General features: G+C 48.5%; 4 protein-coding genes across 5 annotated transcripts; 3 read left to right on the top strand and 1 right to left on the bottom strand.

Annotated features, from left to right (window-relative positions):
- Positions 1-388: 388 nt before the first annotated feature.
- On the top strand, positions 389-1,042 carry LOC111257242. The gene has a single exon (XM_022826457.1). It carries the CDS (start codon positions 618-620, stop codon positions 828-830), a length of 213 nt encoding a protein of 70 aa, XP_022682192.1. The 5' UTR covers positions 389-617; the 3' UTR covers positions 831-1,042.
- A 2,232-nt stretch (positions 1,043-3,274) lies between these two features.
- LOC111257458 lies at positions 3,275-3,907 on the top strand. Its single transcript, XM_022827262.1, has one exon. It carries the CDS (start codon positions 3,535-3,537, stop codon positions 3,745-3,747), a length of 213 nt encoding a protein of 70 aa, XP_022682997.1. The 5' UTR covers positions 3,275-3,534; the 3' UTR covers positions 3,748-3,907.
- Positions 3,908-9,256: 5,349 nt separating this feature from the next.
- On the top strand, positions 9,257-9,897 carry LOC111257404. The gene has a single exon (XM_022827100.1). It carries the CDS (start codon positions 9,515-9,517, stop codon positions 9,725-9,727), a length of 213 nt encoding a protein of 70 aa, XP_022682835.1. The 5' UTR covers positions 9,257-9,514; the 3' UTR covers positions 9,728-9,897.
- A 149-nt stretch (positions 9,898-10,046) lies between these two features.
- LOC101761498 lies at positions 10,047-14,034 on the bottom strand. 2 transcript variants are annotated; one of them, XM_012845720.3, is made up of 7 exons: positions 13,682-14,034; positions 13,488-13,575; positions 13,170-13,363; positions 12,961-13,048; positions 11,649-12,862; positions 10,655-10,759; positions 10,047-10,544 (listed from the first exon to the last, which is right to left on the bottom strand). In XM_012845720.3, the coding sequence occupies exons 1-7, from the start codon at positions 13,937-13,939 to the stop codon at positions 10,431-10,433; spliced, it is 2,061 nt and encodes a 686-aa protein (XP_012701174.1). In that variant the 5' UTR covers positions 13,940-14,034; the 3' UTR covers positions 10,047-10,430. The 2 variants fall into 2 exon arrangements, with proteins under 2 accessions (XP_012701174.1, XP_004967905.1); XM_004967848.4 differs by having other exon boundaries at positions 10,655-10,762; positions 13,682-14,033.
- Between the last annotated feature and the right edge of the window lie 1,899 nt (positions 14,035-15,933).

Here is a 15,933-nt window from a genome sequence, read left to right as displayed (position 1 = left end):
AAGATGGATCGGCAGCAGGTCAGATCTTTGGATTTCGACTCGGGGCAGTCGAAGCGTCCCCCTCCCTCTTCCCCTTTCGGCTGACTCAGGACATCCCACTTACCATCATCCATCTGTTCTGGCCTTGTGGGGGGAACACCCGGAAATTAAAGATCCTTTCTGCGTGCCACCGAAATAAGAAAGTAGGAACAAAAAAGAGGACCCAATCACAATCACAGGCAACACTGGGCACAGCACGGATTAGTAAAGCCGCATCTCCGATCATCTCATCATCATTAAGACTCCAGACTCTCTCAGACCCTCCCAAAGGCCAAAGCATGACAGCGCCGCTGCAACCTCTCTTGGACGCTAGGGTAGCCGGTAGGGCACCTATATAGCCCTTCACCACCGCTTGAAGGAACTCGCTACCTGCTTCTGCTAGCAGGGCGTACGTCCATTGATAGCAGTTGTCCATACGTGGAGGTGGAGGTCTCACCTCACCTGTGTAGAGCTAGCTAGCCACAGCCACCAAGTTAAGAGGCGAGAGGTTGGCGTATAAGCGGGACTGCAGCAGGAGGAGGATACCTCATCCAGGTCGTTTCAAGGACAAGCTAGGAGAGAAGAGAGAGTTATTGAAGATGCAAGACTGGGCGCCGGTGTTCATCTCGCTGGTGCTCTTCATCCTGCTGTCGCCGGGGCTGCTGTTCCAGATCCCCGGCAAGTGCCGGATCATCGAGTTCGGCAACTTCCACACCAGCGCGCTCTCCATCCTCGTCCACGCAATCCTCTACTTCGCCCTCATCGCCATCTTCCTCATCGCCATCGGCGTGCGCATGTACCTGGGCTCCTAGATTTAGCTAGCCGCCTGTTGTTCATAGATCATCCGATGGCTGCCTGCCGATGTCTGTCCATCAGCTAGCAGCTCGTTCGCATCCTCTATCACTAGCCCATCTCTAATCAAGGGTTCTTTTTCCTATATACATGTATTAAATAACAATGTATGTATCATCCGAGTTTATTTATTTCTTCTTCTAATAATACACGAGCTCAGCTCTTCGATCAATTTGCTTATTATATATGCTTTTGCCTTGGCGCATTATTCGTTCGTTGCTGAACGATTAACTAGATATCCTTGTTCAAAGTGCATCATATATGTCATAACAATGAAGCAGCATTGAACACAGTTCTTAATTGCCTCTAATCAGAAAAATCATCTGAATTTGCCGTTCCCATCCCTGAGCATGCATATGAACCGAGCCCCCTAGTTGCATTGCTGTTCATCTGAAACTAGGCACAAGGAATGACTCTTCATACGCATCAACGAAAAGCTATCCCACATATCAGCCTCACTTTCTGATACATATATCCAGCTTCTTTTTATGGGTTCAGCATGAATAATGTTCACTTTGTTGCTTTATTTCTTTGTAACTACTACGACTACTACTTTTATGCTTGCTGCTGGCACTGTGCTCTCTGAATGAAACTTTTGAGATTCCAGCCGCAGGGGATATGCATGATCTCAATCATTCTCAAAGGACCGAAGCTACCGGCCGGGTAAACGAGCACTGTACACATCCAGTAGAGGGAGTTCGGTGCCGGGTCGCCATGGCCGCGATGTGATCGATCGGCGTAGGAAAGGAACAAAAGCTATCGATACGCAGCGATCAGGCCACAGCTCGTGAACATCATGCTGGCTTCGTAGGGGCGGCGTACGTACGCTATGCCATGCCGTGCCGTGCCGTGCCGTGCGTGTGCCCTCATCAACCATCACAGGCTGCGAGAGTTGTGCGAACGATTTGGCATCCGGCCGTTCCATGAGATGCGATGGGATACGGCGCGTGTGGATGCCATGGCTTCTCTGCTTTGCTCACCCCAAACGGCCGGCCAAACCACCAGCTGCTGCTAGGCTGACAGTGACAGTGACGCGCGCGAGTGACCGTAGGGTTAGGCTTCGGCCACGCGTGCATGCAGATGGCGACATGGGCATGTACTAGCATGTTGTTTTGTCTCGCTGCGCGCGGCTTAGCTTTTACTAGGAGCTTTCTGCTCTTCGGCTAGCCTAACTGGCTGCTGGTCTCTGAAACTGATGATCGAGTTAGGTCCTGAGTTGTGAGTATATGACCGGAAATTGTTCGGTTGTGGTTTTAAATTGTATAAAGCCATAGTCACTAGGATCAGATCGGCGGTTCAAGGTTTGAGCATTTGTTACCTCAAGGTTGTAATTCAAGAATTCTCACTTTAGCCCTGAGTGGCCTTAGACCCAGACAGAAGAAGCCACATTGATGGTTGACACAAGTTCAACTAATAACACACTAGCCAACACTAGCCTAGATTATATTGGTCTGTCTGATACTTAATCATAACATCGTTACGTTAACCTTAATTTTTATTAAAAAAAAGTGAGGATAAAAGTGCAAGAAAGGTGCCGTTAGCAGGCTCAGACTTGCTCCATGTGGGAGCTAATTCATAACCAGATTTTAGATGTGGGGTATTATATGGAAGATTTGGAGTATTTGAAAAGAAAAAATGGAAGCAACATAGAAATTGAGAAAACACAAGACATCAAATGAAGATTTTCATAAAGAAAATGACGAAACAAGACATCAATGCCTCTTTCCTTCGTCTAATAAACTTGCGGGAAATATTTTGCCGCAAATAAAAAAAATCGAATTCTAGTAGTACCATGCATGTGGTTGGTGCATGGCTCGGGCCACACTACTGTACAGCTGAGTCAGAAAGGGACCAGCTGCTTCATCTTTGCCGAAGGCCGAAGCCAGTTGAAGGCTTCTGTCAAAGGTACCTGATGCTGACATGCATTCATCTGCATCAAAATTAACTGTATCTAAACAAGTTTGGGAGGGAGGCAGAGAGGCACACTGGTATTTAAGGCACGAGGAACAGAGAGCAATGGATCGTCTTTGCAGCAGAGCAGAGAGGCACACCCAAACGCTGATGTGCCAACACATGGCGCTCTCCCTAGCTATGATCAGAAACTGGAATTCCATGGAGTCGTTGACGCCATGGACAGTGTACTCCACTAGCAGCAGTTGTGTACGACTGCAAGGTGAAGAAGGGCCTCTGCTCTGTGCCAACTGCCAAGTCGTCTCTCTGCCGTGTCCTGGCTTCTTCCTCGATGGAGACACCAACCAGGGCGGCGTCGAAGTTAAGCAACGGAACTAACCGATCTCGCAGCAAAAACAAGCCTGATGTGACGAGTGGCGCCTTGGAGTCTCAGAAGCCGTGATGGACTCGTCCGAATTGCGTCTGCCGATACGCGCTGCACCTGTATCCGCTGAACACGTAGTGCTTCCCTCGCTACTGACGACGAGCAGCTTCCAAATTGCCGTCTACGAGCGGGTCACTAGTTGGCATTTAGCCGGACTTGCTTTGACATAGTAGCCGCGTGCGGCGGACGGCCGGCCGGCCGGCCGGCTGGCGGGGCAGATGTATAGATGTACTATATATACATATACACACGCCAGTGTGGTTTCCGGGCCATTAATCGCAGATTCGCGGTGGTGATTATCGAGATCACCACAGCAGCAGAAGAAGAAGATGGCTGACTGGGGGCCGGTGCTGATCGCGGTGCTCTTCTTCGTGCTGCTCACGCCGGGGCTGATTTGCCAGATCCCCGGCAGCGGCGGGCGGCTGCCGGAGTTCCACAGCATGCGCACCAGCGGCATGGCCATCTTCGTCCACACGCTCCTCTTCTTCGGCTTCTGCGCCATCTTCATGGTCGCCGTCGGGGTCCACCTCTACGCCGACTAGCTTAGCTTAGCTAGGAGTCAGTCGTTCAGCTTGGCCCTGGCCCCTGGCCGCCTGTGTATCGTTGCTTTCGGCTACTCGATTGCAGGGCACCAGTCGATCAGGTGCACGTCGTTCGTAATTCCTTGTCTACCACTAGTTTTTACGTGTTTGATACCCCAAGTTAACCTGTCACATCGGATGTTTGATACTAATTAGGAGTATTAAATATAATCTAATTATAAAACTAATTGCACAGATGGAATCTAATTCGCGAGACAAATCTATTAAGCCTAATTAGTTCATGATTTGACGATGTGGTGCTACAGTAACCATTCGCTAATGATGAATTAATTAGCCTTAATAGATTCGTCTCACGAATTAGACTCCATCTGTGCAATTAGTTTTGTAATTAGCTTACGTTTAGTTCTCTTCATTAACATCCGAACATTCGATGTGATCCTGCTAAAGTTTAGACAACTCGTATCCAAACACACCGTTAGAAGCCACTACTTCAATTTTCTGTTCCCTTCCATGCCACTGCAGTCACCTCCGTTACTGCATCTCGCCGTTAGTGCTACATAACCTGGTAGTTTTTTTTGGGATTGGCCAAAGTGCCCCTGGCCCCTCATCCGACCACTCCGATTGCCATGAACCATGGTCCCCCAACGCTGGCAGGCGAAGTGAGGGAGAGGGCAACCGGTCGCGCCGCGGCCCCAAGCTCCCCAGCCCGCAGCTCTGCTCCGCCATCGCCGCGCTCCTCCCGCGAGCAGAGACCACCGACCACGTTCGTCGCCGGCTTGGGAAGGAACTCCCACGAGCAGAGACCGATGTTCCTACAGAACCACAGGTGCACGGCGTCGGGAGCATGCTGTTCTGGTGTTGTCTCGCTTCTGTTCGCAAGGTTCGCATGGATGGCGGAGGCAACGCAGCGCGCCGGGCAGCCGCCGTCGTGGTCGGACATCCCGCGGGATCTGGCAGGCCACGTGCTCCGCCTCCTCCGGCGTACGCGGACCGCGCCCTTTTCGCTGCCATGTGCCCGCAGTGGCGCGCCGCCGCGACCTGCCTGCCCTGCGCCGTTGTCGTGGCCTGCCATGGCACCGGCGCCGACCCGCACGTGTCGCCGCCCTCGCCCCTGCCGCGACCTGCCCGAGCCGCCGTGGCCCCTGCCACGATGCGCCCGCGCGCGCCGCCGCCCCTGCCGCGACCCGCTCGCCCCGCCGACGTCGCCGCACTGGCCCCCGCCCCGACGTGCCCACCCGCGCCACTGCCGGAAGATGAGGAGGGAGGGGGGCGTGAGGGAGTGAAGGAGAGAAGGGAGAGGATAAGAGAGACAGAGGGACCTTGATTCGAATCTTTGTTGCCAGACAACACCACGGGCATCATGCGGGCCGGATTGGCGCCGACGACATGCGCGTCGACCACGAGAAGAGGGGAAAAGAGAACAAGTGGAAGATGAGGGCAAAATGATCGTTGCAACCTGCTGTTAGCTACAGTTTGATCCAAATTAGACTGTAGTGGCACCGAGGGAAACAAAAATTGAACTAGTGGCTCCTAAGGCACGAGAATTTTTTAACGATAGATATGGAATTGTAAACTTTTTTTAGTGGCGCGTAAGAAATTGCCTCTCGATTCATCCCGTGTCTTTTTTTTTTCCACAATATTTTTTCACGCCCAGTTCTTAGCTATTACAACTGGTCACCGGCAAAATACTGCGAATGAACTGTTACTCGCGGTGAATGTCAATTTTTCATCGCCTCTGTTTCTCTTCCTGCTTTTTTCCCCCTTCGCACCTCCTATTCTCCGGTCTTCTAAAGATTTCAAGCGCCGTTGATGACACACGGTGTAACAGCTCTAAACATGTTTAAGTTAAGCATATCATCATTAAGCATTAATTAAAGTTGTAAATAAATAAAACTTGTGTTGCACTTTTGCCCCTTGCGGGCTGGACGGTCCGCCGAACGCGTCATCATGTTGATCTCAGTCAAGCACGACCCCGACCAACTCCTACCACGTCATCCGTAGACAGTCCGCCCCTCACTCACGGATGGTCTGCCAGTATATCCCGGTGCGTGTCGTGCACGTAGAACTTTTACGCCACATCACCCCCTCGAACCCACTCATTAGCCCGCACCCCTCCTCGCCTAGAGCACCTTGCAGCTCTCTCTCGCTCCCATCCCATTCACTCTCAAACACTCTCTCTTCTACCCAAGCCATGGAGGAGCTCCCAAGGTCCCTCCACCTTTGAAGCCCCTCCATCTCGTCGGAGCTTCGCCGGAGGACCACCGGAGCTCGACGCCGTCGAGCTGCACCACCTCGACGTCATCTCCTTCCTTGAGCTTGGAGTTTCCCCGAGCTCTCCTTCCTCCATCCCCAAGACCTTCCTCAAGCTTCAAGTGAAGGATGACCCCAAGCTTCCCCAACGCCGCACTACACCAACCTGCGGCACCTCACCGAAGTCCTACTCATCGCAAGTGAGCCATCTCCATCCCCGATCCTTTCCCCATTGCCCTAGGTTTTGAATCCATGAAATCTTAAGAGCCAAATCACCATTGATGACCTAGAGCTTCGAATCCTTAATGCATGTCAAATCTATCTTCTTAGATGAACTCTAGACACTCCTAGGAACCCATGGAAATAAATTGCACCCCAAACCGATACCAGTTGCCTACGAGCCACGACGACGGTGCGGACAGTCCGTCCACCACCCACGGATGATCTGCCACTTGCACACCAAAAACCAACAGAACCTTTACATTTCTACTTCCGCTTTTCATACTGCGCACAGTCTGCCCATGATGTTGGACGGTCCGCAGTTCAACCACACAATGAACCGAGCCTCTGCACATCTTTTGAACGTGCTGATTTTTGAAAACCATCCAGAATCCGTCTAGTTTTGCCAAAACGGTCCACACTTGACCTACCGACGGTCCGCACAATAGTCCACCGTTCATACCGGATGGTCCACCTTTCCCAAGCTGGACAGTCTGCCACCCCTCGTCCAGCACCTTTACACTTACATTTATTTTACTTACCTATGTATGCTACAACCAACTCGTGAATAATCATCTAGCATTGCTAAAACATGCTTAATCATGTCATACTCATATCATTGCAATCATTCATGGCATATTTACTTATCAAGCATCATCGCACTCGTGTAGAGACCGAAACGCCGGAGCAAGAGGAGGGTGAGCCCGAGCCAGAGCCCGTCGCTGACGATGCTTCCTTTGTGAACCAAGGCAGGCACCTAAGCATCTTTTAACCCTATTTTAGATCTGTGATGTATATGTGTCTTGTATGCGCATGAGTTATTAATTATGTATATGTTGCTTAGCTCCTACTTGATGCATTATCCATCTTTGATCCAGAACAACTCTTTTTAGGCAAGTAGCCAAGTAAATAAAAGTTGTCAATATTGAATCATGAACCAAACTTGAGCAAGAATGGTAGGGCCATGTTGATATTGGAGCTCAATTGGCTTAGACTTGTTTGAGTTGGTTAAGGACCGATCTTTGTAGCTGGATTCTTGAGCACAATGTAGTACAAATTAACCACATGTTTAATGTGGGAATGGCAAGCCAAGTAGCATAAGCCGCACCTTGCCTTGACTGGATTCAGTGCAACATGGGATGAGGTGTGATCGGCCGTGTCCGGTGCATCTATCTATTCCGACCGTTTGTTCATAGCCGGGTGTGAGTATGTGAACGATCAGGAGCATGAATCAACACTTATCCTAAGCTAAGGATATGGTCATTGACCTTGCGCCTCGCGTGGGAAAAGTTGTACATCCCTGCATGGTATTAATCTATTGCAATAGCCATGCTCCCGGTCACGGAGCATGCTCATGAATTTGGAATCTCAAAGTAGAGTTACCAAATGGAGTTCATGGAAGATTGAGCTTATGTTCATGATCACATTTACTTATTGCAATTACTTGAAGCTTGACTTAGAGATCATAGAATGCCATGTCTTTTGCTTATTATAATTTGATCAAATGTAGATGTTTTTATGCAAATTTAATTACCAATACCATTTCTTGGTACTTAAACGAATGCATTCTCCTTGAGAGTCGGACAAGTATATACCCGTATTTGGATAAGACCTGTGGAGTACCTTTTGTACTCATGGTGCCGCCATTAAGTTGTTGCAGGTGATCCGCAGTCGAAGGCCGTCTTTGGGTACTTCTACCCTATAGACGGAGGTCCGGGGATGGAGTAGATGGCCATGGCTAGGAAGGTCACTATCGGCATATAGTGTTAACTTTCTTATTTGTGTTGTATCGTATGATGAGTGCGATGATAAAACTTTCACTGCAAACTCTATGAACTTGTTATGTATGTGAACTTTGAACCCTTCTATGTATTGTGATGGACTATGTATGGATTGCTATATGGTAATGATATTTATATTCTTGTGCATGTGAGGTGTGTATAAATCCTGGGCAATGCTCATAACACATCTCAAGAACAACCTGAATTATTCTCCTTTAATTGAGTTGATCAATGGTGATGACTCGATTAAATGGGTTTAATTTGGAGATTTCTCACACACGGCGACATTGATTTCTTTTCCATCTCGGCAATTGCTATAGTTCTAGATTATAGATGACTAGTTTGAATTTGCTATGGTTTTTCTAGAAGGTGGGGCAACATCAACTATAGAGCAAGAGCAGGGGCAGAGCTTGAGCCAAAGGGAGCCATACCCCCCCCCCCCCCCCCCCCCCCCAACCCACCCCACCAATAACGTAAGTGCCAACCCCTATGAAGTCAAGCTCCTAAAGCTCCTACTGTGGGTGAGAGGTGGACATGTACAGCAGGCCACCGAGGACGACGGCAGGTGGGTGCAAAACAAGGGTGAGGTGAAGGAAGGAAAATGATGAAGCTTTGACCTAACAACTCAGATGAATGATGGAACGCTTGTGATGCCACTCACTTAATCTCAAGTGATCCAAACCTGTTTAGATCCACCAGGTAATGGGTTGGTAGCTACACCAATTTACCAAAGCCAACACTAATTTGCTTCTCTCCGCCACCTAGGATTATGCTGATGGTGTGGCTCGATTATAAGACAAGTTTACATGATTTTACCTGCTTTAACATAACTCTATTTTTTTTACGTTTCGATTTATAAAGTGGACCGTTTATCCAAGTGATTCAAACCATTTGTTTAGTGACTTTAACCTGCTGGCGCAGAAGAGTTGTAGATATGATGAAACGAGCTGTACGCACCAATGTCCGAGCGACGGATGCTTACGACACAACGCAAAGTCGCAAAAAGGAGCTCACGACACAACGCAAAGCCATTGATGAATGACGGGGAGGAATGGGCAGCAGGTCGACAGGTCGTGGAGTGGGTACACGACGGGCGGACGGAACGGGGCAGACGAGACGAGGGACATGAGGGGAGAAGGCGAGAGGGACGCGCGCGACGGCAACGTCCCAACTCCTCCCCGCGCAGAAAGCGTGCCGCATGATTGGTGGGTGCCGCCGCTGCTGCTTCTTCTTCTACTTGAAAGTGCCCAGACAGTTCATGGGCTTATGGCAGTATATCCCAGCATTACTCTTACTCACCACCACTAGCGTCTAGCGAAGCTAATCAGCACCGGCTTTGGGTTTGGTTTGGTTTTGGTTGGCAGCAGCAGTGGGTCGCCGTCGGCCAGGCTCGCTCCTCTGCCTGCTTTTATACGCGCGGAGAGGCTCTCATCTCCTCCTCCCCTGCATCTGCCGAGAGAGAGGGAGAGAAAGAGAGCCCAGCCGGCGAGGGGAAGAAGAAGAAGAGAGTGAGCGAGATGTCTGACTGGGGCCCGGTGGTGGTGGCGGTGGTGCTGTTCGTGCTGCTCTCTCCGGGGCTGCTGCTGCAGCTGCCGGCCAAGGGCGGCCGCTTCGTCGAGTTCGGCAACTTCCAGACCAGCGGCGCCTCCATCTTCGTCCACGCCATCATCTTCTTCGCCCTCGCCGCCGTCTTCCTCATCGCCATCGGGGTACACATCACCACCGACTAGGCATGTGAACCACAGAATCAGTCAGTACTTGTATATGTGCGCTGTGACCCTGTGTTACAACTAGCAAGCGTTTGTATGTGCACGGGTTTGTACTCTTTATCAGACTGAGCCACTGAATGTGAACAATTATACGAGCCGTTCCATTCCAATCAGATTGCTTACTTCAGTTCCATTCCAATCATCCATCATAATATTACTAGTTACATCACACAACGAGATCCTTGGAGGATTAGACCTGTAAACCTCTCCAGCTAAACTCACAGATGTTATGTTTCCAAGCCTGAAAGCCTGAAACCGACCCGCACTCATGCCAGCCAACTCAACAAATCCGAAGCTGCTGTCTATCTATAAATTATCGATGGTACATAGCACAAGGATCAGGCATCACAAAACCAAAACCAGCCGCACCTACATACAAGGACAGCGTCACCATTTCATGCCTAAAAATTCCCACTGCATTGCATTGCAAACTGACATGTTCCGGTTAGCAGAAACTCGACTACACCTCATCTCAGTCTTCCTTGTGTGCCTACGACAACTACAGAACCACATCTTACCCCTACTGCATTACATCGCATTGCATTTGCTGAGATCGGGTACCAGAGCCCGGACAGAATTCACAAGTGGCAGCACACAGAATGTTCTGAATAACTAGACGATCAGTAAGTAGGTCAGCAGGACCCGTCCACCTTCAGACGTTTGGTCACCTCCAGCTGCTGCTGCTGCTGCTGCGAGGGGACGGCGAGGCCTTCTTTTCACGAGGAGATGGCGAGGCCTTCTTTTCCTCAACATATTGGGCGAATCTTACCCTCGGTCCCTGGGTTCAAACAACGAGTTAGAAACAATGCATCAGCTCTAGTGTGCCTGCCCAGTCAGGTCAAGTGCAACTAGGCGGTTCAGCAGTTTCAGGGTACAGCAACTACTCACAGGGATCCTGCAGTGGGAGTTTAGATCCACGAACATCTGCCGGCAACGTTCTCTGGCCACCTCTTCCACCTGAGAAGCCCGTTTGCAAGCTGCTTGTGTCGACTCCTGCTGCAATTTCAAACAAGGATAAGAATTCAAGGATTTTGTAAACTTTGAATTTGTGGTGAATATAAAACTGGTATGCAAGTGAGCAGACATCTTCAAACAAGAAAACACTAAAAAGTGCAAATCAATAATGGTTAAGGAAATGGAAAGCCGAGGACAGGCCAAAGTTGTACCCCTTCCAGTCACTTGACAGCATAAGTCATTTCATTCGTCCAAGTTAAACTCGATTATCAAATGGAAATAGTTCGTGCTCACAAATTACAAACAATTAGAATTTTTTCCCTAGGATTACTTAGAGCTCATACATGACTAATACAAACCACAAATATATATGATTTGAAGACTGCAGCAGTGCAGCTAGGCCATAGGTTTTACAATACGTGTGTGGGTAGCGACGAATTAGTGTTGTTGTATCAGCTACAGTATGGTTGACATCGACTTTTCTAATGTCTACACTGATCAGTGACCAGCAAGCTTAGTTCCAGTGACCAATGATGAGTTATGATCAGTGAATTATTGACATTATTGGAACAGTTCTGGCTATGAATTTCTGGTATGGAATGCATCCTTGTATTTGTAGGATTGTTGAATGCATAGATTCAGATATATTTCTACAGCTAAGCTTTCTTACTGCCTAAAATATGCAGATGCTAGTCCATGATAGAAAACTCCATAGATGCAGAATTCTAATATAACATTTTTCTCTCAAACAAATTATAATATAACATTCTAGAAGATGCTTATCCTGACCTTCAATATTCAGGTTAGATGATACCGCACGAGTGATGCAAAACTGGTCGTACTAGTAAAGCATGAATAGCATTTCTAAGTACAGAACTTTATGATAAGGAAAAGAAGCAAAGGGTGAAATGCAAGTAATTATGCTTACTTGGCCAGCAGGCTTCTCCACCAGACTCCTAAGGCTTGCTACCTCCTTCAATAAGTTACATATTATATCATCTGCTTCTTGCATCTGCTTCCTAGAGAACTCAAAAGCTCGGTCAGCACGTAGACGAAACGTACAGCAGTCTAAGCACATGCAGATGCCCTTGCACCCCCTAGTGTGCTTCTTAAGTATTCCTTTCTTTGGAGAAAGCTTCTTAGGAGAAAAACCTCTTTTTTCCGTAGAATGGAGACCTCTTGGCCGGGATATGCCTGCTTTGCATCCTGATTCAGTGAGCGGAATACATCCAGACATTTCCTCTACTGACAATGATCTGTCAACAGCACAAGGATCAGAAGGCCTGCAGATCATTTGTACATCACTGTCACAAAGCTGATCATCAACAGAAGTTACAGAATCCTCAGGCTGTGCACAATGCCGATGCAACAATGGTATCACAGTCTTGGTAGGGCTAACAAAACCAGCATCATGAGATCCTGCGTCTTTGTTTTGGCACTGCGGTACTTCAGTGATTTCAGCACTATCATGCGGTTGTGCAGTCAAGGACTCCTTTGTGACACAGGGCTGAGGCTGCTCTTTGGCAAGATGGTCACCCTTGTTTGAATTTTCCTCATCTCCATCTGAAGGTAATGATTCTTCTTGTGTGGCCTTTTGCACTTCAGCCACGCTGTTCTTCGAAGGAAAGACTTCTGATACAGCAGGCTGAAATTCTCTGCTATCCAGAACATGGCTCCAATCGGATTTTACTGCTTCATCTTGTACACTTCTTTTGACTTCATCTCTTTGGCATTCCTCTGGAGAATCCTCTGATACAACAATATGATGATGACCACTTGCCTGGACAACATCCCCATCTGATGTTAAATCACCCTCAGAAGAAGTTAGTGGGTCTTGACTTGTAGTCAAAGCCTCTTGCTGCATGACATTTTGCCCTTCTGCTGCATTGCACTCTGGAGGAGAGGCTTTTGTAACAGCAGGTTGAGGCTGCCTGTCATCAAGAACATGATTTTCATCAGCTTTTGGTGTCTCTTCTTCCTCCATTCTGTCAACTTGAGCTCTGTTGCATTCCTGAGAAGAGTCATCAGAGACGGCAAGATGCTGCTGCCCACTGGCTGAGACGCCATTCTCATCTGACGCTAGTATCCTTTCATCTGCGACTCTTCGAATTTTGACCCTTTCCCCTTCCTGAGAAGAGATTTCTGAGACAGCAAGGCAAAATAGCACATTATGAGAAAAAATTGAACTCTAAAAAAGGCACCACTTAATCATGATGAACTGAACCAAGCAGTCACCGTACCATTCTCCATGAGAAATGGCAGCATCCTTTTGTAGCTGAACGAGCTCGGATGACGAACAAATCTCGACCTCGTGCACCGGGCAAGCCACTGAAACACACAATCACACTCTCCATTAGTTTCATACGGCAAACTGGATTAATCTGAAGTTCTGGACAAGGTTCGTGGACTGCTAACAGGACTATCTGAGACGCGGTAACAGCAAACTCACCGGCTTGCTGCTTGCAAGGTCATGAGGGACAGTGTTGGCCTCTTCGGTGACATTGTTGCAGCCATCCTTCACCTCGGGGTCTCCTCCAGTCTTCGCCACCACCGGCTCTACAGAATCCATGGCATCAGATTCGCAGCGAATCTCACCCAAAGGCGCATCAACCAACGGAGAGTCAGATCTGCCGATGGAGCTGTCTGAACCACGCAAACACATACGCACGAGCCAGGAGATGGCATAAGAACAACTGAACAAGTAATGGGAACCGGACCACAATAAGAAGATAAATCTGCTGGGAGTTGGGGTTGGAGAGGGCGTTACCGTTCTTAGCCATCTCGTTGAGGAAAGGCAGCAGCCGCCGGTAGCCGAACGAGCCGGGGTCGCGCACGAGCTTGGACCGCGGGAGCACCTGACCCAGAGGGGGAACCAGGACAGTGATCAGATGCAGGAATCACAGAGAAGCAATGCAAGTAGGCACGGACCCCGGCCAGATGAAGAAACAGGCGCTGACTTACCGGCTTCCGGTCGAGGTCTTCAGCCACCGCCACGGCCGATGCGGCCTCCGGTGGCGTGCTCTCGACAGATCCGGGCTTCACGGGCGCAGCGCACACGGGGGAGGAGTCGAGGGAGCCGGAGGCGGGCGGGACGACGCGGCGGAGGCGGAGATCCTTGACGGAGACGTCGCCAACGCCGCTGTGGAGGAGGAGCTCCGCGTGGCGGCGGGAGGTGATGCCGCCGAGGCGCGCGGCGGCGGGGATACGGTGGCCCGACATGGTGTCTGCCTCCGCACGCGCGCGCGCGCCTCGGGTGTCCGCGTCTGGGTGGGGTTGTGAGACGGAGGGAGAGGAGAGGAGAGGAGGGAGGGAGGGAGGGAGAACAAGAGGCGGCGGCGGGTTTTGGCGGCAAAAACTGGGATCCTTTGGCGCCAAAATAGTGCGGGGGCGGGAGAAGAAAGGGCGGGCTTTGCCGCTTCGGCCAGGGCCCACTGTGAAAAGATGGGCCCAAGTGAGGGATCGCCCAGATTGGGCGCGGACCAACGGGAACGACATGTCAGTCGGCCCATTGGGGCCACGTAACTAATACTTTTCTTTTTCTCATTCGCATTTTTTCTTCTGGTTAAATCCTCCATTATTATTAAAAAAGTGCACAACTAATCGCTGTAATTAAGTTTAATATTGTTTTTATCTTTCATACGTACTCAACAAATATAGAGACTTATTTAAATATATGTGCAAAAAAATAATTCAATACTGTGAAGACCTAATTCAACATTAAAAACAGTACCCAAAAAATTCCAGGATCTATTTCAACAATTTTTGTCATATATCCTACTTTTATCATTTATGTTGCTTATTGAGTAATTGAAATGATAACTCAAAAGTATTGAACTTCTTAAAGCATATAAAATATGTTCATAATGGATCCAACTCGCAAAAGGAAAAAAAAATAATGTTGGATCTCTTGTTTGTATTTCCGTAATCAATTATATACAACAGCATTATTCAAAAAGGTGTTTAGAATAAACACTTGGGATCTTGTTTTTTGAAGTGCTAACAAAAGTCAACCTCCAGCTTCAATTACGTAAAATCGAGCTAACCATGCTCTTACACTATCTTGCTGGTGGCATCACACGATTCAGTTTTTCTCAGGTTCACGTCATGCAACCGCCGAGGCCGGTGAGAAAAGGTTCTGCCTAGTGTGATCCAAGAAAGATTCTCATCACACACCCACTTACGAAGCCGTGACTAAATTGCAGTTTCGTATACCTTTATTTGGTCGGCGTTCTAAAAACCTGCCGTGCAAACTACAATCATACTAAATCTCATCATCACGCTCACACGTCCTGCCGAATTTTTTTGTTTTTTAAGCCCTTTTTGCGAAAGATTCTCACAAATACGTCCCTGGCGGAACCAATTCTAAAAATGGACTCTTAGCTTGGCGCCATTCATGCTGGCGCCAAGCTTACATGTCTCGACGCCAACTATCCTAGCGCCAAGGTCCATACGCAGCTGCTGACGCGGATGCCGACGTGGCGGGGGCTTGGCGCCAAGCCTTGGCGCCGAGCAATTTACCCCATGCCTCCTGACATTTCGAACGAAACAAGTATAATTGTTCCGAAGAGTCTATAACAAACTACGCTCTAATTCAACTGGTTAGGACATGGGCTTTTTATCAAAGACCCGAGTTTAAATCCATATGTTGAATTTTTTTTCTACATTTTATTTTTTTTCTAAAAAGTACGGGAGTGTTGGTACAGTTAGGTATGTTGAATTTTTTTCTACATTTTTTTTCTAAAATACATTTTATTTTATTTTTCTAAAAAGCACGGGAGTGTTGGTACAGTTAGGTATGTGCTTATCAAGGAACTTGGACTAGTCTCGAGAAAAAAAAAAAAAGAAGCCCACGTTCTAGTTGGTACAGTTAGGTACGTGCTTATCAAGGAACTTGGACTAGTCTCGAGAAAAAAAAAGAAGAAGCCCACGTTCTAAAAAAACGAAGCTCCCATGCTTTTTAGAAAAAAAGATTTAACATGGGTTTTAACTCAAGTCTTTAAGATAAGAAGCCCATGTCCTAACCAGTTGAACTAGAGCGTAGTTTATTGTAAACTCCTTGGAATAATTATTTCGAAACGCCATGAGGCATGGGATAAATTGCTCGACGCCAAGGCTTGGCGATGGCGCCAAGCCCCTGCCACGTCGACATCCACGTCATTAGCTGTGTATGTACCTTGGTGCCATGATGGCTGGCGCCGAGACGTGTAAGCTTG

The sequence above is a fragment of the Setaria italica genome, chromosome V (assembly GCF_000263155.2).
Source record: "Setaria italica strain Yugu1 chromosome V, Setaria_italica_v2.0, whole genome shotgun sequence".
Taxonomy (NCBI): domain Eukaryota; kingdom Viridiplantae; phylum Streptophyta; class Magnoliopsida; order Poales; family Poaceae; genus Setaria; species Setaria italica.
This window is presented reverse-complemented; position numbering and strand designations above follow the sequence as displayed.

Coding starts and splice junctions, on each gene's coding strand:
- LOC111257242 (XM_022826457.1), top strand. CDS start 618: ATGCAAGACTGGGCGCCGGTGTTCATCTCGCTGGTGCTCTTCATCCTG.
- LOC111257458 (XM_022827262.1), top strand. CDS start 3,535: ATGGCTGACTGGGGGCCGGTGCTGATCGCGGTGCTCTTCTTCGTGCTG.
- LOC111257404 (XM_022827100.1), top strand. CDS start 9,515: ATGTCTGACTGGGGCCCGGTGGTGGTGGCGGTGGTGCTGTTCGTGCTG.
- LOC101761498 (XM_004967848.4), bottom strand. CDS start 13,939: ATGTCGGGCCACCGTATCCCCGCCGCCGCGCGCCTCGGCGGCATCACC. Junction 13,049..13,169: donor ACCTTGCAAGCAGCAAGCCG/GTGAGTTTGCTG, acceptor TGTGTGTTTCAG/TGGCTTGCCCGGTGCACGAG. Junction 10,545..10,654: donor ACTCCCACTGCAGGATCCCT/GTGAGTAGTTGC, acceptor GTTTGAACCCAG/GGACCGAGGGTAAGATTCGC.